Source organism: Herpailurus yagouaroundi, unplaced genomic scaffold (genome assembly GCF_014898765.1).
Source record: "Herpailurus yagouaroundi ecotype Mexico unplaced genomic scaffold, PumYag 77, whole genome shotgun sequence".
Classification (NCBI taxonomy): domain Eukaryota; kingdom Metazoa; phylum Chordata; class Mammalia; order Carnivora; family Felidae; genus Herpailurus; species Herpailurus yagouaroundi.
The window spans coordinates 72,984,821-73,007,867 of NW_024412388.1; the positions used below are offsets into that span (position 1 = coordinate 72,984,821).

Here is a 23,047-nt window from a genome sequence, read left to right on the forward strand (position 1 = left end):
AAAATAGACACACAACATAGCAAAATTTATGGAATGCAGCAAAAGCAGTTCTAAGTGGGGAGTTTGCAGTGATAAGAGCCTACATTAAAAAAAGGAGAAAGATCTCAAATAAGTAACTTAACTTTACACCTCAAAGAAGTAGGAAAAAAAGAGCAAACTAAAGCCACAGTTAGCAGAAGAAATGATGAAGATTAGAGCAAAAAGTAAGTGAAATAGAAAACACAAAAGTTATAGAAAAGATTAACAAAAGTAATACTGTAAAATCTTGGATTGCTTCATATATTGTAACTTGTTCTGCGAGTGTTCTGCAAAATGAGCCCACATGTCTAATAAGTTTTAACTTGATAAATGAGCGATGCCTTGAAATATGAGTTATCATGACACTGAACATCACATGATAACAACTGAGCCAATAGTTCTTTCTCTCTATCACTGAGGGATTGTGGGTGATCATCTTCCATGCTTGGATGCTCAGTCACAGGCCGTGTGGTGTTTGGCAGAAATCAGTGATTTTTCAAAACATTGGAAGGTACGCACAAATGGTACTAGTATACTTTTTGTCACTTCAAAGGACCTATTGACAGTCCTTTGCTTTTCCACACAAGAGTAAGCTTAAGAATGCTTTGCTTCATTCTAGGTCATTGGATAGTTTCCTGTTAAAGTTTCATGGAAAGAAAAAGATTCAATTGAACCAATAGACAGTAGTGATTCTGTTAGTGATAGTGAAAGTCATCCTACACAATAACCCTCCTCTCTCTTGTCTCCCTCACACCAGCCACGAAGGTTTTCAAAGGTCAGTGCAGGCTAATTTGCTTATTTTTCTTAATATTTTGTATTTTCTTTAATATTTTGTATTATATTATAGTATTATAATCATTTTTATATGAATAATTTTGGATTGTGAAACAAATCATCTGAGTTTCCATTATTTCTTATGGGGAAATTTGCTTTAATATACAAGTGTTTTGCATTACAAGCATGTTTCCAGAACAAACTATGCTTGCAAACCAAGGTTTTACTGTAGTTGGTTTCTTAAAATGATAAACAAAATTGACAAACTTTTAGCTAGACTCACTAACACAGAAAGGCCTCAAGCACAGTTAGAAATGAAAGAGAAGACATTATAAGTGAGACATTATACTACAGAAAGACTAAGGTTCATAAGAGCCTACTCAGATACAATTATTTGTCAACAAATTGGACAACTTAGAAGAAATGGATAAATTCCTAGAAACATAGTACTTACCAAGACCGAATCATGAAGAAATAGAAAATTTGAATAGACCAATAATGAATAAAGAGACTGAATCAGTAATGAAAAACCTCTCAACAAAGAAAAATAGATTTTGCTGATGAATTCCACCAAACATTTAAAGACAAATTAATGATAATATTTCTCAAATTCTTTAAAAATTTTGAAGAGGAGAAAATACACCCAAGCTCATGTCTACATTACTTTGATACTAAAGCCAGATAAGGATATTATAAGAAAATAAAAGCACAGCCCAATATCCCTAATGAATATAGATGTAAAAATTCTCAACAGAATAGTAGCAAATTAAATTCAGCACATTAAAAGGATCATACACCATGATCCAGTGGGATTTATTCCAGGAATGCAAGGATTGTTTGTCTACAAATCAATCAATGTGATAAACCCTACTCAGAGAATTAAAGAAAACCATATGATTATCTCAATAGATGCAGAAAGAGTACTTGGCAAAATTCAATAACCTTTCATGATGAAAACTTTCAACAAAGCAGGAATGGGGGGAACAAACTTCAACATAATAAAGGTTATATATGACAAACCCACTACTAATATCATGTTCAACAGTGAAAGATTGAAAACTTTTCCTCTAAGGTCAACAACAAGAGACCAAGGTGCCCACTCTCACCATTTCTATTCAACATAGTACTAGAAATCCTACCCAGAGAAATTAGGCAAGAAAAAGAAATAAAAGGCACTCAAATTTGAGAGGAATAAAACTGTCCCTGAAGATATACATTATCTTCATATAGAGAAAACCCTAAAGACTCCACAAAAGAACTGTTAAAATTAATAAATGACTTCAGAAAAACAACAATATACAAAATCACCTATAAAACCCAGTCATGTTTCTATACACTAACAATATATATCTAAAAAAGAAATAAAACATTCCTATTTATAATAGCATCAAAAATAATAAAATACTTAGGAATAAATATAACCAAGGAAGTGAAATATCTATGCAGTGAAAACTATAAGACATTCATGAAAGAAACTGAAGACACATAAATGGAGAGATATATCATGTTCATAGGTAGGAATAATTAATATTGTTAAAATATCCATATTACCCAAAACCATCTACAGATGCAATGTAATTCCTTTCAAGATAACAGCTGCATGTTTTACAGGATCAGAAAAAATCCTAAATTTTGCCTGGAACCACAAAATACCCCAAATAACCAAAACAACATTGAGAAAGAAAAATAAAGCTGGAGGTATCACACCTATTAATTTCAAACTATATATACTAATCAAAACAGTATGATACTGCCATTAAAACAGACATATACATTAATGAAAAAGAATAGAGAACCCAGAAATAAATGCATGCATATACGGTCCATATATGTGCATGCATATACACTATATATATGTGTGTGTGTGTGTGTGTATATATATATATATATATATATATATATACACACCATTTTTTTCAAATGTAAGTTGACAATATATATGTATATACATACATATGTATATACATATATATAAATATGGGGTGTGTGTATATATATATATAGTATTGTGGTTTATATACACAATGGAATATTGTTCAACCACAAAAAGAAGGAGATTCTGACATGTGCAACAATGTGAATGGACCTGGAAAGCATTGTTATGTGCAGAGGAAAAAAATACTATATGATCTTATATGTGTATGTATAATATATGTATATTATCTACAAAAAACTGAAATCATTGAAACAGAGTACATTGATGATTGTTGCCAGTAGTGGACAGATGGGGAAATAGTCAATGGGTACAAGCTTCCACTTATAAAATAAATAACCCATAGAGATCTAATATACAATGTGGTGACTGCTTCACAGTATTATATATTTGAAAGTTGTTAAGAGAGCAAATGTGAAATGGTGGATGTATTAACTAATTCTATTTGGTAATCATTTATATATATGCATATATATGTATATGTATATATGTGTATCAAATCATCACATTGTACACATACATACACATACATACATACATACATTGTACACATACATAACATTGTACACAATGTTACCTGTCAATTATATCTCAAAGTGGGAGAAAAAAACTTCAAGGACTTGTGTGTCACATGGAAAAAGTGTCTTTCTTCCTTGGATATTAAGTAGGCTGATAATCAGTCCCTGGTTTGGCCCTCTTTCAAGTCACAGTTCCACACTTTCAATTACCCAATGGACGTATAAGGCAATCAGAATGTGTCTGTGTGTGTGTGTGTGTGTGTGTGTGTGTGTGTGTGTGTGTAGATGTAGGGGACTGAATTTACTGAGTACTCAAAAATGAACCCAGCACTACTCACCGGAGGACCCATCAGACCTGGTCCACCCAAGGGTCCTGAAGCCCCTGGTAAGCCCGTCTCTCCTTTTTCTCCATCTTCTCCAGGAAGACCCCTTCCTCCTGGGTTTCCCTGTAACCCAGTAGAAATTTTTAAGAAAGGGAGAGCAACACAATAATTACATCACACAATAAGCAGATTTTTGTTTAGAACATAAAAGTAATTATGTAATTATGTAATATTTTAAAGATTTCATAAAAAATCTACTTATACATAGTGAGAAAGTATAATTTACCTTTAATCCATCTTTTCCTTGGAGACCTTCTTCTCCAGGTGCTCCTGGTTCACCCTATTGTGTAGCAAAAACAGTAAGATTTATTGTTTTGTTAAATCATTCACCTTAACTTCTTTTTTCTCCTGATATCTATAGAAAGTAGCAGGTTTTTGTACATTTATTCCTACTTCTTTATTTATAAGGGTTATTTGTCAGTATAATAAGCTTGATATAATTTGCTTGGAATAGCTCTGAAGATGATTTAAAGAGTCAGTATTATAAATTCAAAAAAAGATGGTTCCAGAATGTTATTTTTTTTTCAACGTTTATTTATTTTTGGGACAGAGAGAGACAGAGCATGAACGGGGGAGGGGCAGAGAGAGAGGGAGACACAGAATCGGAAACAGGCTCCAGTCTCTGAGCCATCAACCCAGAGCCTGACGCGGGGCTCGAACTCACGGACCGCGAGATCGTGACCTGGCTGAAGTCGGACGCTTAACCGACTGCGCCACCCAGGCGCCCCTGGAATGTTATTTTTTAGATATTTAAGATAAATATGTATTCATTTGTATCTCTGCAAATTTATATAGCTAGACCTGTGTTTCTGAATTCAAAGACTGTAAATACTACATCTCTTAAAGTTGTAGTACCTTCCTGTACTGAATTAAATGGATTAATATGACTTAATTTAGTTAAAATCAGTGTACCAGATTTTTATGGTCTGTATTTTCTCTTTTACAGGGGAGATGCAACAATAAAGGCCCTGGTACATCAAGAAGCTGTCTTCTTAGATAGAGAACTTCACAGAAAAGTATAGCCATACTCTATGAAGCTATTAAAGTAGTACTGGCTCTTTTGTTACCTGAAATATTTAAAAGTAAGTTAATTAGTGCATCTTTACAGTTGCCCCATTGCTCCCACCACTGACACTTCCATTACCCAACCCTCTGCAAATAAAGTGAAAATGAAAAAGACACCGGGTGTAAGATATATCTCCCTACTTTGCCTTTTAGTATGCAAATGTCTCTTAAAATTATCTTGGGAAAAATTTACCACAGCTTAAAGGCTGTCTATAGTAGAATAACTTCTCTAAGCTATCCAATTATACTTCTTTACAATTTTTTCCTCAAATCTTGATAACTTTGTGTGACTCTAGAATTTTTTTAAACATAAATTAGATTGTGATCATTTTTTGCCCTGTTACATCAGGGAATATCCTAAGAGTTGATTACTGTTATTTGTGAATTTCTTCTTTTTTTTAAGTTTATATTTTAAATGTTTATTTACTTATTTTGAGACACAGGCAGAGAGAGAGGGAGAGAGAGAATCCGAAACAGGCTCCATGCTCAGCACAGAGCCCAATGAGGGGCTTGATCCCACAAACCATGAGATTATGATCTAAGCTGAGATCAAGAGATGGATGCTCAACCGACTGAGCCACCCAGGTGCCCCTGTGAATTTCTTCTTAAGGTAACAGTAGTGACAATCACAGTGACTCTGAATATGTGTAAAGCATTCTGCAGAGTATACCCAATACCGAGAAAAGGATGTATGAGTTTAGGACTCCAAACACTACTAATACAATGTGGACAGGGTTTTGCATGCAACTATAGAAATATGAAATAAGGACAAATGTTTTCTTTTATGCACCAGAAAGGTTCATTATGCATTTTAAAGATTTATTTATGCTAAGTTTTGAGTCTGTGAACTACATAGGCCAGTGCATTAAAATGGTTCCCAGCAGACATTTACCCGTAACCCTGGTTCTCCAGCAACTCCAACATTGCCTGTAGGTCCAGCATTTCCCTGAAGAGACAAAGGGAAAGATTAAACTTTTTTTCTACTAAAACAACATGTCTAATACTTATGGAAGGCATATCATGAGGATAGGAGTTTTAAAACACTTCCCAGTTTTTTCTTTTTCCTGGATTAATTTTTTGATAATATTTTGCCCCACTAGCTTTATCATTTCTATTTCTTCTCTCTCTCTTACACACACACTCACACACACACACACACACACACACACACACACACACAGTATAGGTAGGTAGATAGATAGATAGATAGATAGATAATTTTTTCTGACAGATATATTTTCTGACTTACTTGAGAACACTTCCCATTTTTATCTGCTATCCTTCACTTGCTTTCAGAATTATGGTTATTTGCCAAAATGTGGCAAACATAGGGGATTCAGTATTGAAAGTTTAGAGACCATTCCTTTTACTATTTAGAAAGGTTACCTTTGCACCTGGTTCACCTTGCAGACCTGCTTCTCCTTCAATACCTGAAGGGCCCTAGAAGAGAAGATTTGACACATTGTCTGGATATATTCCTTCACCAGTTGCAATGTCAATAACAACCTTATAAGAAGATGGTAGTAGTTTTTAGCCCAAAGTGAGATACCTATGTTCAGGAAAGTATTTTGCTGTTACTTTATAAACATCATCGCATAAGACCAGATAATTCTGGGACCTTTTAATAGTTCAAGTGGTAAGACAACATCACCTAAGTTAGAACTTTTAAGACCAGTTTCTTCAAATTCTTCGTCTCATATTTTAATCCTTGGTCCTCATATTTTAATCCTTGGTCAAAGAGAAATCACTTCCCATTTCCTCTTCTAATTTTCTACCCTCATATTCTTACATAATATTCTCTGTTTTTTCACTTTTTACTCTTCCATCCATTTCTGTTGAGCCCTTTGGAGCACACTCCCTTTAAAAATTTCAGTTTTCTTTATTCATTTTATAAAAAATATCACACAGGGGTGCCTGGGTGGCTCAATCGGTTAAGTGTCCGACTTCGGCTCAGGTCATGATCTTGTGGTTCATGAGTTCAAACCCCATGTTGGGCTCTGTGTGGACAGTTGAGAGCCTGGAGCCTGCTTTGGATTCTGTGTCTCCCTCTCTCTCTGTTCCTCCCCCAGTCTCACTCTGTCTAGCTATCTCTCTCTCAAAAATAAAGAATAAAAAAAATCACACAAAGGTGATATGAGTTAATTCACATTATGAAAGATGTTTATGATATCTTTTCCACTTTCCTTTCATGGGTGGGTCCAGTTGGGAAGCACTTGGCTCCTTTTACCTTGAAAACATAAACTTCTTACAACCTCTGGCTATCTCTAGACCTGGAGCTCCTACAATTGCTATTGTATTGTTTTTTGTTTCAGAGATGCTTCAGGGATGTATATCTTGTTTTGAGCATATTAAAGATACCCTCCCCACTCCCCTTCCTTGTTCTACCTTCTTCTTCTCTCTCTTTCACGTGTATGTATGTATATGTGTGTATGTATAATTACAAACACATACATATGTATTTTGTAATTCCCATGTTTTTGGAATAGAGAGGTAGTTTAAAGCATTCACTCACAACACTATCTTGACCAAAAGCTTTCTGTTTCCTTTCTACCTTTCAGTGATTCCTCAGTAGTTCTGATCCATGGGTGATACTCTTCCATAGAACTATTAGAGCTTAAACTATCTTTTATGTCATAGTATCTATCTCATAGGGTGTTATGAGAATCCATTAATACAGCAAAGCACACAAGTACTGCTAGGCACATAGAAAATGCTCCATAATTGTGGGCTATTATAATTATCATTAATATAATGCAAATTCATAGTTTCCTTCTAAAAGCTTGACTTTTAGTAAGGTATATCTGCCCTTTCACTTGCCTATAGTCATTTCCCTCTCCCATTATCCTCAACCATTATTCTAAACCAGCAAATTTCCCTCAACTGACCTACTCAACCCCTACTTCTTATCACAACAGAAATTATGTCTCCTACTCTGTTAAAAAAACTTCAAGTTATTAGGTATGACTTTTCTCAGCTTTCTTTAGGCTCAGAGGATGTGGCATAGTATAGGTTATCGGCATTAGTTTTTGAGTCAGATGTGTATTCAAAGCCAGGCTCTACTAATTCTTAACCTTGGGCAGATTAGTAGATGATGATCCCCATCTCCCTGATAATCTTCTCTGATCTCAGGAAAGGTATTGCCATCCATTCTGTTGCACAGCCTAGAAATCTGGGAATAATTTTTCACTTCTCTTTTCCCTTTACTTCCCATATTCTACAAATATGAAGGTTCTGCAGAATTTCTCAAATCCATCCACTTCTTTCCTTTTCTATACTTACTACTTTAGTTCAGAAGTCCATCATTTCTTGCCTGGTTGAATGCAAAGGCCCTTTAGTAGGTATACATGGCTTCACTCTTGTCTTCTCAAATATATCCTCTAAGCAGCTGCTGGAATTATCTTCCAAAGATATAAATCTGACTTTATCACTGCCCTGCTTATACCTTACAATGATTTAACACAGCCCATAAGATAAAACAAAACAAAAAGGCAAACAAATGGTATATTTGATAAGGGGTTAATATCCAAAATTTATAAAGAACTTATACAACTCAATACCAAAAACCAATAATCCAATTAAAAATTGGCGGAAGACATGAATAGTTGGCCAACAGACACATGAAATGATGCTCAACATCACTCATCATCGGGGAAATACAAATCAAAACTACAATGAGATGTCACCTCACACCAGTCAGAATGGCTAAAATTAATAAAACAAGAAATAACAGGTGTTGGCAAGGATGCAGAGAAAGGGGAGCCCTCTTACACTGTTGTTGGGAACACAAACTGTTGCAGTCACTGTGGTGGGGTTTCCTCAAAAAATTAAAAATAGAAGTACCCTATCATCCAGCAATTGCACTACTAGGTTTTTACCCTAAGAATACAAAACACACTAATTCAAAGGGATATATGTACCCTGATGCTTATAGCAGCATTATCAATAATAGCCAAATTTTAGAAAGAGACCAAATGTCCATCTACTGATGAATGGATAAGGAAGATGTGGTGTGTGTGTGTGTGTGTGTGTGTGTGTGTGTGTGTGTGTGTACATACCATGGAATATTACTCATCCATCAAAAAAGAATGAAATCTTGCCATTTGAAATGACATGGATGGAGCTAGAGAGTATTATGCTAAACAAAATAAGTCAGAGACAGACAAACACCATATGATTTGACTCATGTGGGATTTAAGAAACAAAGCAAATGTTCAGAGGGGAAAAAGGAGAGAGGAAAACCAAGAAACAGACTCTTAACTATAGAGAACAAACTGATGGTTACCAGAGGGGAGGTGGGTGGGGATATGGGTTAAACAGGTGATGTGGATTAAGAAGTGCACCTGTTAGGATTTGCACAAGGTGTTATCTGTGTTGAATCACTATATTGTTCACTTGAAACTAATATTACACTGTATGTTAACTGGAATTTAAATAAAAACTAAAAAAGAGAGAACTTTATGTGTATAAAATTAGGTTCACACAACAGTCATCCCTACTTTTAATGGAATTTTAGGCTTTGTTTTCTGAATATGAAACACAACACTACAGAATTATTCTTTAAATATATACTTAATGTATCAACTTTACCTTGAGGAGTCTTATAAAAAGTACTGAGTACTAGTGAAATAACAAGAAAGAGGCACAAAAAAATTACCTCAGCACCCGTTTCTCCAGGGGGTCCAGCATCACCTGGCAATCCTCGTGGTCCCTATATTAAGATAAAATTTAAGATCTGAGAATCAAAGTTACTCTGTATTTCAATTAACATATGCATCTAAATATGTAATTTATAATATATCATATGTAATAGAATACATAATTCCTTTAACAATGTATTACTTTACTTTTGTATAAAAAAATTATAAGTTTATAGTTGATTCATTTGTGTGCGTGTGTGTGTGTGTGTGTGTGTGTGTGTATGTGTGTGTGTGTATGTTATGTGTATGTGAATAGTATTAGGCTATGTTTGCATTCAAAAGAAAAAGAAAGAAAGGACAGTACCTTTCATTCCCTAATTCACTCATCCCTTCAATAAACATTTATCAAGCACCTAATAAGTATGAAATATCATGCTAAGGGTTTTCAAAAGTTACCTTATTTAGTGGATATGACATTCCTGACAAATATGTGACAAAAAATAGCATTTTTAAAGAAGCAAATATATGACCTCCAATGAAATAAAAATATGTTGTAGTTTATATGGTATTGAGTCCAGTTCAACAATATCTCTGTTTCACATGAACAGATATAACAGTGTTTACCCATATAGATAATCACTAAGGTGCAATAAATGCATGTTGGGGCCTTCGTGGGAATCTTGGCCACTGTAATATTGAATAGTATAATTTTAAGTAAACAAATATTGAATAGTTTACTGCATAAACATCAGATTGCTGAACTTAAAGATGTGTGGAAGCCATTTCACTGGCTGGAATTATTTTAGAATAATACTTATTTAGCAACTACAATATAATGCTGTTTCTCCAGCCATCCAAAGAAGCTACTTGCAGTTTTTGACCTTTTTAGAAAGCACAAAGAAGCTGTTTTCTTAGATTAAGATAGTTAAAATTTTCTATGAGATTATGCTCCCTAACAATTTTGTGAACACCTCACTTAAAAAAAAAAGTGTAGTAATGGGAAAGAAAAAATGTGCTATCATTGGTTGTCTTCAAGTTTTCTTAATTGTTAGTCAGTAATGTTCATTTTAACATTTAAAAAGTATGGCAAGTACCAAAAAAAAAAAAAAACCAGATTAAGTATATATTAAGTATATCTACCATTCAGAGGTTACACTGTAAATATTCTTGCATATTTCCTTCTAGCTCTGTTGTGGGGGCATACTTATAAATAATGTAATTATCTGTTTTATGCTTAAGATTCTATTTTGAATATAAATATTTTATCATGTTGTTGTAAATACTTCATAACAACTTGTTCAACAGATACATAATATCCATTCATCTCATATTCTATAGTACTGTAATCTAGTCATTTTCTTAATAACAGACATTTATATTGTTTCTATATCTCCTTTACAGTAAATATTACTTTACTAGATTTATTATATGCATGTTAGACTATTTATCAGTGAATGTTAGGACCTGTACCATCAGGTGATATTGTCAAATAGCTGAGATAAATATTTGAAGGCTAGGTTTGTAAGGTTGCATAAGCCATTAAAGGTATTAAGAGGTCAATGATGTTTTTCATTTATGGCTCATTAAATATTATGTATAATATTTTAAAATTTATGAATTCTCCTCAGAATGTATTTCTACACTGTTATAAAGATGCTGAGAGAAACATGTCTGTGCAGATGTCTTTGTGTGTATTCTGAATATTCTCCCTTAGAAGAGAGTCTGAAATGTACCATTATTTATTCACAAAGTCAAGTACGTTTCCGGAAAGGTTGCAATAACTAACTTTTCACAAGAAATACATAAAAGTAAAATCTATTTCAATGAATTCATGCCAACACAGAATATTCATTTTTAAATTCTTCTTTAATTTGATGGACAACCTCTTATTTTAAAATGTGTATATATTTAACTATTAGCAAGGCTGAATATCGTTTCTGTTATTTGTTTATCAGCTATCTGTAATAATCTATGTATTACTTAATCATGTCTTTTGCCTATGTATTTTTGGAGTCATTTATAAAATTTGTATGAGTATTTTATGTGCTGTGGACACAGACTTTCAGGCATCCTATTTTATTGTTAACGTCTGCCCAGTATGTAGTTTATCATTTTATTTTTAAAATATATTATTAGGGTGCCTGCGTGGCTCATTTGGTTAAGCATCTGACTCTTATTTTGACTCAGGTCATGATCTCACAGTTTGTGGCTTCAAACCCCATGTCGGTCTCTGATTCTCTCTCTCCCTCTCTCTTGGCCCCTCCCCTTCTTGTGCACATACTCTCTCTCAAAATAAATAAATAAGTTTAAAAAATATATTGTTAAAGATAACTTTTTTCCCACTAAGTGTGATCACTGTTAAATCTCTTAATCTTTTTTTTTTTTAATTTTTTTTCAACGTTTATTTATTTTTGGGACAGAGAGAGACAGAGCATGAACGGGCGAGGGGCAGAGAGAGAGGGAGACACAGAATCGGAAACAGGCTCCAGGCTCCGAGCCACCAGCCCAGAGCCCGACGCGGGGCTCGAACTCACGGACCGCGAGATCGTGACCTGGCTGAAGTCGGACGCTTAACCAACTGTGCCACCCAGGCGCCCCAAATCTCTTAATCTTTTAAGACTTTTTCCATCACAATTAAGATTAAAACATCTATTTCCATTTAATTATTCTACATTATTTCTTTTAAGCTTTTTAAAATTAAAGTTTATTTATTTATTTTGAGAGAGAGAGGCTTAACTGACTGAGCTACCTAGGCATCCCTAATACATTAATTTTAAAAATAGTCAATCTTTTAGTTAGGTAATAATTTGACTTTCTACTTAAGTCTGTTTTTGGGTCTCTTAATGAAGTTTTGAAGTTTTCTTCTTATGTGCCCCATCGAATTCTCATTAAGTTTATCCTTATGTATTGTGTTTTGTTTCTATCTACAGTGGGATATTTTTTCTATTATATTTTATTACTTGTACACAGAAAAACTTATTTTTAAAAATATTTATGTCTTGCCATTATATTACTCTATCTCAGAAATTGAAAAATACAGAATTAAGTTTTTAGGTTTTACAAGTTTTTGGGGATTTTTTAAAATTTCACTAAGTAATAATGCTTTCCTTTCCTTATATTATCATTTCTGTGTCATATACCACTACACTAGCTAAAACTTTTTGAATAATGTTAGAAAATATAGTGACCGTGATCTTATCTTGTGGCCTATGTTTCTAGTGTTTTAGTGTTTCTTAGCAGGTTGGGTGAGAATACAAGATAAGTTACTTTCCCTTATTACAGAACTATGCTTATGTTACTAGAATATTTTGTTTTAACTAATAAACTTTATTTCTTACAGAAATTTTAGATGTATAGAAAAATTAAACAGAAAGTACAGAGAGTCCCCATATACCACCCCTGCCTAATTTTCCCTATTATTAATATCTTATATTTGTTACAATGGATTAACCAAGATTGACACACTATTACTAACTAAAGTACACAGTTTACAATCTGTGTTCACTCTGTGTTGTACTCTTATATGAGTTTTGAGAACTGTACATCATGTCTCCATTGTGACAGTATGATACAAAATAGTTTCACTGCTTCCAAATTGTCCTGTTTTCCCCCTATTCATCTCTGGTCCTCTTCCCCCAGCACCTGGCAACCACTGGTCTTTTTAGTGTCTGTGTAGTTTTACCTTTTCCAGAATGTCATATAGTTGGAGTCATAAAGTATTTATACTTTTCAGATTGGCTTCTTTTACTTATCAGGATGCACTTGAAAGGTCTCTCTGTCTTTTTGTGGCTTAATAGCTCTTTTCTTTTTATTGATGAATAATATTTCATTATATGGATGTATCACAGTTTGTTTACCCATTTACCTTTTGAGGACATATCAGTTGCTTCTACCTTGGGCAACTATAAATAAAGCTGCTATAAATATTCATGTGCAGGTTCTTGTGTGGACCTTAAATTTTCCACTTCTAGGGGCGCCTGGGTGGCTCAGTCAGTTGAGCGTCCAACTTCGGCTCAGGTCATGATCTGCCAGTCTGTGGTTCAAGCCCCGTGTTGGGCTCTGTGCTGACAGCTCAGAGCCTGGAGCCTGCTTCAGATTCTGTGTCTCCCTCTCTCTCTCTGCCCCTCCCCTGCTCATGCTCTTTCTCTGTCTCAAAAATAAATAAAAACATTAAAAAAAATTTTTTTTTACATTTTCCACTTGTTTTCATAAATACTCAGGAGCATGATTGCTGGATCATAATGGTAAGAATATGTTTAGCTCTGTAAAAACCTGCCAAGTTGTGTTCCAAAGTTGCTGTACCATTCTGTATTACCATCAACAATGAATGAAAACTCGGTTATTCCACGTCTTTGTTAACATTTGGTATTGTCAGTGTTTTAGATTTTAGCCATTCATATAGGTATGTAATAGTATGTCACTGTTTTAATTTGTACTTCTTTAATGACATATGACAAGCATATTTTCATATGTTTCTTTGCCATCTGTATGTCTTTGGTGTAGTGACTGTTCATATCTTTTGCCTACTTTTTAAACGGATTGTTTGTTTTCTTATTATTAACTTAAAAAATTGTAAATGTTTATTTATTTTTGAAAGAGAGAGACAGAGCACAAGACAGGGAAGGGCGGAGAGAGAGGAGACACAGAGTCTGAAGCAGCATCCAGGCTCTGAGCTGTCAGCACAGAGCCCAATGTGGGGCTGAAACTCACAAACTGTGGGATCAGGACCTGAGCTGAAGTTGGATGCTTAACCAACTGAACCACCCAGATGCCCCTCTTATTGTTAACTTTTAAGAGTTCTTTCTGTATTTTGTATACAAGTCCCATATCAGATCTGCATTTTGCAAATGTTTTTTCCCAGTGTGTTGCATGTCTTTCATTCTCTTAATATATCTTCCACAGAGCAGAAGTTTTTAATTTTAATGAAATCCAACTTATCAATTTTTCCATTCACAAATAATGCTTTTGGTGTTATATGTAAAAAGTCATTGTTAAATCCAAGATCAGTGAGATTTTCTTCTTATGTTAACTTATAGAAGTTTCATAAATTTTAAACTTAGGTCTATAATCCATTTTGAGTAAAAAATTTTTTTAAGTATTTTTGAAAGTTGTATTCTGAAACCTTGTTATTTTTTAAAAAGTTTTATTTATTTATTTTGAGAGAGAGAACCAGCAGGGGAGGATCAGAGAGATAGAGAGAGATCAGGGGAGGGACAGAGAAAGAGAGGGAGAGAGAGAGAGAATCCCAAGCAGGCTCCGTGCTGTTAGCACAGAGTCCCAACCGTGAGATCATGACCAGGGCCAAAATCAAGAGTTGGATGCTTAACCAACTGACCTACCCAGGCGCCCCACATGCAACCTTGTTATAACTGCTTATTGGTTCCATGAGTGGTTTTTGTGTATGTGTGTCAATTGTTGGGGTTTTCCACATGGTTGAGTTCATACCTACTTTGTTACTGTTTTCTATTTGTTCCTCTTGTTCTTTGTTTGTTTTGTCTTCCACCCTTTTTTTAGCCGGCTGTGAATTTCAATTAATTCCATTTTCTCTCTTATTTTACCATATCAAGTATACTTCTTTAAAAAATTTTTCAGTCGTTTCTCTAGAGTTTGCAATGCACATTTATAATGAATTCAAGTCTATTTTCAAATAACACTATATCACTATACTTATCCATAAAATGTGAGACTAAATACACTGTTACAATTACCATTTTGCACCAATACCTGTTCTATTAAGAATAAGAAAAACAAATGACTTGATCTTACTTTTATATATTCCTTCTAAAGCTTTTCCTTTCTTCCGTTTCTAGAGTCTCATCTATATAATTTTCCTTCTCTATGAAGAACTTCTTTTAACATTTCTTACAAGGTTGGTCTACTCGTTACAAATTCCAACAGTTTTTGCTTGTCTGAGAAAATATATTTCTACTTCACTTTTGAATTCCCAGTCTGAAAATTTCCAAGTCTCTGACATATCTGAGTCTGTTCCTGATGCTTGCTTTGTCTCTTCAGACTGTTTTTTTCCCCCTTTTATCCTTTTCCCCCTTTTATCCAATATTTTGTTGTTGTTGTTGTTGAAAGCCAAGTAAGATGTAAAACGACCCGAGGTAAATAGGTCTTTAGTGTAAGGTTTTATGTTATCTGGCTGGGAATTAGGCTGTGTTTACTGTTTGCTGCACTATGGTGTCAGAGGATAAATTTCCTCCTAGTGTCATTGTGTTTGTCTTGTCCATTGTCTTCAGGCTTTCCCAGAGACACCTTTAAAAGGGTTTGTGTCTGTAGTTCTTTTAGCTGTAATCCTCAGCTATTAAATAGGAGCCCTATTTATGTGGTGGTGAGTTAAGGTGGGGGGGTGGAAAGAAGCATTCTATAGCTTTATGATATAGAAATGGCTAGGGCTGGGAATTGTTCTTCCCAGTTCAGTAGGCTTTGGTGAAACCCCAAACAGTTAGCTCTGACAAAACAGGTTCCCTTGAGGGCAAGCCTTGTTAAGGAGAACAGAGAACTCTGGGTATATTTCAAAGTGGTTATGTTTCCCATCCCACTGCTAGACGCAGAAATAGACATTTCTCTGAACTTTATAGTGAGAACCTAGCAGGTCTCCTGGAGGTAAAACTCAGTAGCAAGTGGGGCCTTCTTAGGAGCCTCTCTTAGTTTTTTAACACTTAAGATACTCTAAACTGTGTCTTCAGCAATTTGTCAATTATAGTTTAAAGTGCTCCTACCATCCAATTACAGGCTTCTGCTTCAGGTAAGCTCTGGTTCTCTCTATCCTCCTGTCTGTCTCTCCAGTTTTCAGGCAATAGTTTGTCCTTTGACCTCATTGATCTAAAAAGAGTTGTTGATTTTCAGTTTGCTAGGCTTTTGCCTTATTGTAAGAAGGGGAATGGCAGCTTCCAAGTTCCTTACAATTCAGACCAGAAATCATTTTATTATAAATTTTTAATAAATCAAGAGTAGTTGTTGAATTTTAATGAGTACTGGTTTTTAGCATTTTCCCAGTATATCTGTCATATGTTATAATAAGGATTTCTTAATATTAAGTAATTTTCCCTTTGTAATTCCTCTTTTGCATCATCTTTCACTTCATTCAGTTAATTCTTTTTATATAGCTGATTTTACTTGATATTTTTGGTATTTAACTGAAATTCATCTCTAGCCTTTCATTTTTTTTTTTTTCTGTATGGCTTTAGAATTGTCAAAATTTTACTGAGACACTGATATGGAATCTTCTTTCATCATTTGTTTCTAGAACTTTTGCTATTTTTAATATCTTCATGAGTAATTTAATGTTAGTTTTCATCAAATACTTTTAATTAACCTGAGAATCCTGATAATTATCTTTTAAGGTAAGTGGAAGTGACTTCTGGTACTCAACTAAGGAAGCGTACATAGAAAATAATATTTTTTAAATTGGAGGGTATATTCTAAAGCAAGCTTATCAAGAATTGACCTTTTTTAAACTATAGCATTCCCCTCATCTTCCTTTTTAAAGGCAATTTTCAATGTTTAAAGATAGCAAAAATATTTATTTGGGTCAGCCAGACACTTAGGAATCATACTTCACATATGGAAGTCTATCTCCTATAGATTTTATATCTCCTTTTGAATCTTTCATATCCATACACTTCTTTTTTTCTGCTAATCAAAAGGGTTCTACCATCTCTTACTTGGATTATTGTAACAGAAAGCAGTTCTTGTCCATTCCTAGTCCCTTCCAATTTGTTTGAATAATCTTTGCAACACAATAATATCATCATAAAACTAGCCCTATCTCTTCAATGACATTATTTTCTTCGTATGATAAAAATACAAATCCTTGGTAATAGGGCTCATAAAGCTACAAGTTTTGTTCTCTGCCTCTTTTGCCATCCTTTTCTTATACTTACTTCCTACCTGACTCTGTGCCCCCACCAGGCTAGTCTTCTTTAAGATCTTCAAATAAATATGCAGAGCTTCCTCTCAGCTCATGTTCTCTCTAAAATGACCTCTCCCCATCTTTGCCTAAGTAACTACTATTCATTCTTCAGATCCCAGCTCAAATGCTCCTCCTCCTGAAGGCTTCCCTAAGGATAGTTTCTCTGTTATACATTCTCTTAGAATTGAATGCCTGTACTTCACAGCATTTAGCTCAGTTTGCAATTTTCCATTGTTCTCTGTGATAATCTAATTGGTACATATTTACATCATTAGACTGAAACCTCCATACTTACCACCATACTCCCAGTGCTGGTACTTAATGAATATTTGTTGACTGAATGAATGAATGGTCAACTATCCAAACCCCAATATTTGCATTGCAATGAGCACATTAGTTTGAATCTTGTCTGGGAAAAAGACAACTCTCAGGGGTCTTGACTATAGAAAAGATGTGGTCTCTCTTAGTATTCTTAAAATATAAATCTCCACATATCTTCTGTGTCTCTCATTTTACCAATTTACTTCCTTTCTTTTCTATAATTTAACTAGGCAACTCAAATATACAAAGCAAAGCCCATAACATCCATTATAAGCTTATTTGCATTTTATTTACCAGACCCACTGACCCAGTGAAATTGTTTATACTTATAGTAACAAACATTTTCTTGTATAAAGCCTAAGCTATTGTCTCTGCTGTTGGCATAGCTCTTTTGACATACTTCACTTAAATGTGTTCATTATTAAGTTAGTTTCCATTGCATTTCACTGCATCTAAAATTACTGGCTGACTGATTTTGCTTTTTGGGTATAAGACCTTTTGTTAATTCAGTTTGACAAACATACACTAAATTGATCTAATATGCCAGGTATTATACCAGGCAGGATTATAAACATGAGAAAAGCGGTCTCTAACTTCAAAGAGATATAAAATTTTTAGAAGAAAGAGATATTTAAGTAAATAATGTTAAAGACGGTTGCATTATTTTTGGTCAAATAAAGGTTAGGATACAACAAGAGATATAAAACAGGGAGAGAACCAAAAAGAGTTCATTTGATAAACATCATTTTTAAAATTCTTTATTTGGAGAGATTTATATTTACAGTTAAATGTTTACTTCTTGCTTAGAGAGATTACACCAGAGATTAAATATGTAAAGGAGGAAATGAACACAATTTGGTAAGAATAGCTCTTTGTTAAATTTTCCACTTGCTACTAGCTAAATGAATCATGCAAAGGCCACCTGTAAACCTTTGGGTCAACTAATAGATAAGATCAACCCAGTAGAATTTCCAAGACTATATTGTATTATAAATCTTACAAGCATGTTATAGCATATTACACCTAATACTATTAACCAGAAGAATGACTACATAGGAAATAAAGAATAAGTTGTGAGAAAGTCTTTCCTTTTAACAATCATTTTCCATGGAAATTTTATAATCGAATCACATTTATGAAATTGTGATGTAAGATTTTACATTACTGGTGTACCAACGTTTCTGTCATGTTTGTCCATTTGGGCCCATCAGATGTAGAGTTTGGCTTCTTTGTACGGTATTTCATTACAGAGTTGGCCACAAAAAGATGACTGTGTGTGTGTGGCAGTGTAATAATCATTATAAGAACAGCTAGCCATTCACAAAGAAAATTTCTGTAAGTCAATAAAACAGAGCTGTCTTTGTTGAAAATAGAAATATGGGAAGTTTTAGCAGTTCCAGAGAGATAGGAACATTTGACAATATAAGACCAGAAAGGTAATAAAAACTATATTCACAGCAAAATATTTTCTATAGAATTAGGTGTCCATGATAAATTCTGCTTTCAAAAATGTACCACCACAGTACAGGAGGGCAATAACAAGAAGGTAAATGTATATTATGAAGAAAATACAATTAGAAAAATAAAAAGTTAAACTTACTGGTTCTCCTTCAAGTCCTTTGTCTCCTGTACTCCCAGGGGGTCCTTGTAAACCCTGAATAAACAAAGGCAAAATGTGAAGAAAAAGTGATGCTTGAACATGTTTTAGTTTCCTTACCTCAGCTTTCCTTTACAATCTTCCCACCTAACCTATCTGTCAACCTCTATTCTCTCTTTTCTTTTTGTGCTAAAATATATATAACATAAAGTTTTCCATTTTAATACTTTTTAAGTGTGCAGTTTTATGGTATTAAGTACCTTCACATTGTTGCACTACCATAATCACTATTTATTTTCAGAAACTGTTTATCTTCCCAGACTGAAATTCTATCCCCATTAAAAAACATCCTTTCTCCCTCCCCAGTTCCCCTGGAAACCACAATTCTTGTGTTCTGCCTCTAATTTGATTACTTAAAGTGCCTTATATAAGTAGAGTTATACCACATTGTTCTTTTGTCTCTGACTTATTTCATGTGGCATAATGTCTTCAAGTTTCACCAATATTGTAACATGTATCAAAACTTCCTTCATTTTTGGAAAGGAGGAGATGCTAGTGGAGTATGAAAACCCTAGGCTCACCTAGTCCCACAAATACAAGGTAACTACAAAATCATCCTAGTAACCCAGAAATCAACCTGAAGACTGAAAGAACAAACTCCACAACTAAAAGGAGAGAAAAGGTCACATTGAAGAAGGCAGGAAGTATAGAGACATGGTTTAGGGGAGAAATGGATCCTGGCTGCTGTGTAGGGGAGGGAGTAATGGTTTTAGAGAAGGTCAAGAGAGAGGAGCACACAGGGGAATGCAAAATGAGAATGTTTCCCATACTATTGGCTTAGGAAATCAGAAGGGCTGAATTTTGTGAGTTTTTGCACCCACTGGGGCTTAAAGCCTAGAATTTTAAAGGTTAACAGGCTTGGCAGAGATAGAGCCTGAAAAGCACTGCACTGCTCTTGGACAGAAGGCAGGCAGACAACCTAGGGGCATACAGTGTGGAAACAGTAATATGAAGAACTCCTCAGGCACAGTGGGGAGATGATTCACTCTTCTTGGAGTAGGTCTCTGAGAGGCAGCTTTCAAGGAGATGCCTCTCCACTTCTCTGGAACAAAGTTGCTGCCAACACCATTTTTCTCCCCCATCCCTCAGCATAAACACAGAGCCACCTGCAGGAAAAAGCACAGTGCTGGCACTGTCTGCCTACCATGCTTACACTAAGCCCCACCACCCTGCACTCTGGTGGAACTGCCTTTCTCGGTCATGCCTGCCTCAGTCCCAGTGTGGCAGGCTCCTCTGCAAGAAGACCAACACAAATCCCTGACCACACCACATCTGCCTACTAGAGAGTTTTGCAGGGCCTCAGTTCTGGTGGAGGTGGTGACAGGTCTCATTTCACAAGCAGACTAGAGAACACCTAGTTACATCTCACCACATTCAGGCCAAGGACCAATAATTGCCCACAGTAGGCAAGAGGAGCCTCTGCCAATGAACAGCCTGAAGGGTAGAGCAGCTGGAACAAAATAGCAGGGCATATGCAGCACACACTGGAGACACTCCCTGAAGTGTCAGGTCCTGGATAATAACTTATTTCTTCATAAGGTCATTACTTTCAGGAACAGGAGACATAACTGGCTTTTCTAACACACAGAAGCAAGCAGAGACTTAGACAAAATGAGAAGACAGAGGAATTTATCCCAAATGAAAGAACAAGATAAAGTTGTGGCCAGAGATCTAAGCAAAACATATATGAGTAACATGCCTGATGGAGAATTTAAACCATGATAAGGATACTCGCCAAAGTTGAGAAAAGAATGGAGGGCATCAGTGAGACCCTTATCACAGAGATAAAAGAGTTAAAAAAAGAATCAGTCAGAGGTGAAGAGTGCAATAAATAAGATTAGAAACACACCTGATGTAATGAACATCAAGTTGGAAGAAGCAGAGGAATGAATTAATGACCTAGAAGACAAAATAATGGAAAGCAATAAAGCTTAACAAAAGAGAGAAAGAAGAATTATGCAAAATGAGAATAGGCTTAGGGAACTCAGTGGCTCCATCAAACATAGTAACATTTGTTTTATAGGAGTCCCAGGAGAAGAAGAGAGAAAAAAAGGGGCAGAAAATTTACTTGAAGAAATAATATCTGAAAACTTCCCTAATCTGGGGAAGAAAATAGACATCCCAATCTAGGAGGCACAGAGAATTTCCATCAAAATAAACAAAAGTAGACTCACACCAGACATATCGTAATTAAATTTGCAAAATTTAGTAATAAAGAAAATATCTTAAAAGCAGCAAGATAAAAAGAGTCCTTAACTTAAAAGGGAAAATCCATAAGGCTAGCAGGAGGTTTCACAACAGAAACTTGGCAAGACAGAAGGGAGTGGCATGATATATTCAAAGTGCTGAATGGGAAAAATCTGATGCCAAGAACACTCTATCCATCAAGGCTATCATTCAGCATGAAAGGAGAGATAAAGAGTTTCCTAGACCAACAAAAGCAGAAGGAATTCATGACCACTAACATAGCCCTTTAAGAAATATTTGAAGAGATTCTTTGAGTGGAAAGGAAAGACAAAAAGTGACAACCTAAAGGCAGGAAAAACACAAAATCAGTAAATCAGTAAAGGATACAAAATATAATAACATACCTAAAACATGGTGCAGGAGAGGAGAAAAGAATGGGTTCAAAGTTAAATGACCATCAACTTTAAATATAGACTGCAATATGCAGAGGAGGTTATTGACAAATCTAATGGTAACCATATATTAAAAACCACTAATAAACATGCAAAGAATAAAAAGAAATAAATACAAATATATCACTAAGAAAATCAGAAAACCAGGAAAGCGGTGAGAAAGGATCAGAGAAAATCTCGGGAAACAACCACAAGAAAAATAATAAAATGGCAATAAATACATATCTATCAATAATGACTTTGTAAATGGGCTGAACACTGCAATCAAAAGACACAGAATGTCAGAATGGGTAAAAAAAAAAAAAAATAAGGCCCATCTATATGCTGCCTACATATAGGAGCAGAGAAGTATTTATCATGAAATGGATGTCAAAAGAAAGCCAGAGTAACAATACTTATATTGTATAAACTTGACTTTACTTTTTGAAAAATGTTTATTTAATTTTGAGAGAGAAAGAGAGAGAGAGAGAGAGAGAGAGAGAGAGAGAGAGGAGGGGCAGAGAGAGAGGGAGACACAGAATTCAAAGCAGACTCCAGACTCTGAGCTGTTAGCACAGAGCCCGATGTGGGGCTCAAACCCATAAACCATGAGATCATGACCTGAGCTGAAGTTGGACCTTTAACCGACTAAGCCACCCAGGCATCCCAATAAACTAGACTTAAAAAAAAAAAAGACTGTAACAAGAGATAAAAAAGGACCCTATATAATCACAAAGGGGACAATCCAACAAGAAGATATAACAGTTGTAAATATTTATGTACCTAACGTGAAGCACCCACATACTTAAAACAATAACAAACATAAAGGAACTAATTGATAACAATACAGTAATAATAGAGGACTTTAACACACCATTTACATCAATGGAGAGATGATCTAAACAGAAAATCAACAAGGAAACAATGGCTTTAAATGACATGTTGGACCAGATGGAATTAACAGATATATTCAGAATATTCCATCCCCAAACAGCAGAATACACATTCTTTTCAAGTGCACATGGAAAATTCTCCATAATAGATCACATATTAGGTCACAAAACAGTCCTCAACAAATACAAGAAGAATGAAGTCATACCATGCACCACACACTATGAAACTAGAAGTCAACCAGAAGAAAACATCTGGAAAGAACACAAATGCATGGAGGTTAAATAATATGATACCAAACAATGAATGGGTTA

The 23,047-nt window shown here is 34.8% G+C and overlaps 1 protein-coding gene across 5 annotated transcripts in view; it reads right to left on the reverse strand.

Annotated features, from left to right (window-relative positions):
- Nucleotides 1-23,047, reverse strand: part of COL24A1 (collagen type XXIV alpha 1 chain) — a 405,325-nt gene that overhangs the window by 118,904 nt on the left and 263,374 nt on the right. For all 5 annotated transcript variants that reach the window (XM_040470847.1, XM_040470844.1, XM_040470848.1 and 2 more), the window contains 6 exons: nt 19,168-19,221; nt 9,346-9,399; nt 6,078-6,131; nt 5,584-5,637; nt 3,853-3,906; nt 3,582-3,689 (listed from right to left, as the gene is read on the reverse strand). In XM_040470847.1, coding sequence (XP_040326781.1) covers nt 3,582-3,689; nt 3,853-3,906; nt 5,584-5,637; nt 6,078-6,131; nt 9,346-9,399; nt 19,168-19,221 — 378 coding nt within the window. The remainder of the gene's footprint in view (nt 1-3,581; nt 3,690-3,852; nt 3,907-5,583; nt 5,638-6,077; nt 6,132-9,345; nt 9,400-19,167; nt 19,222-23,047) is intronic.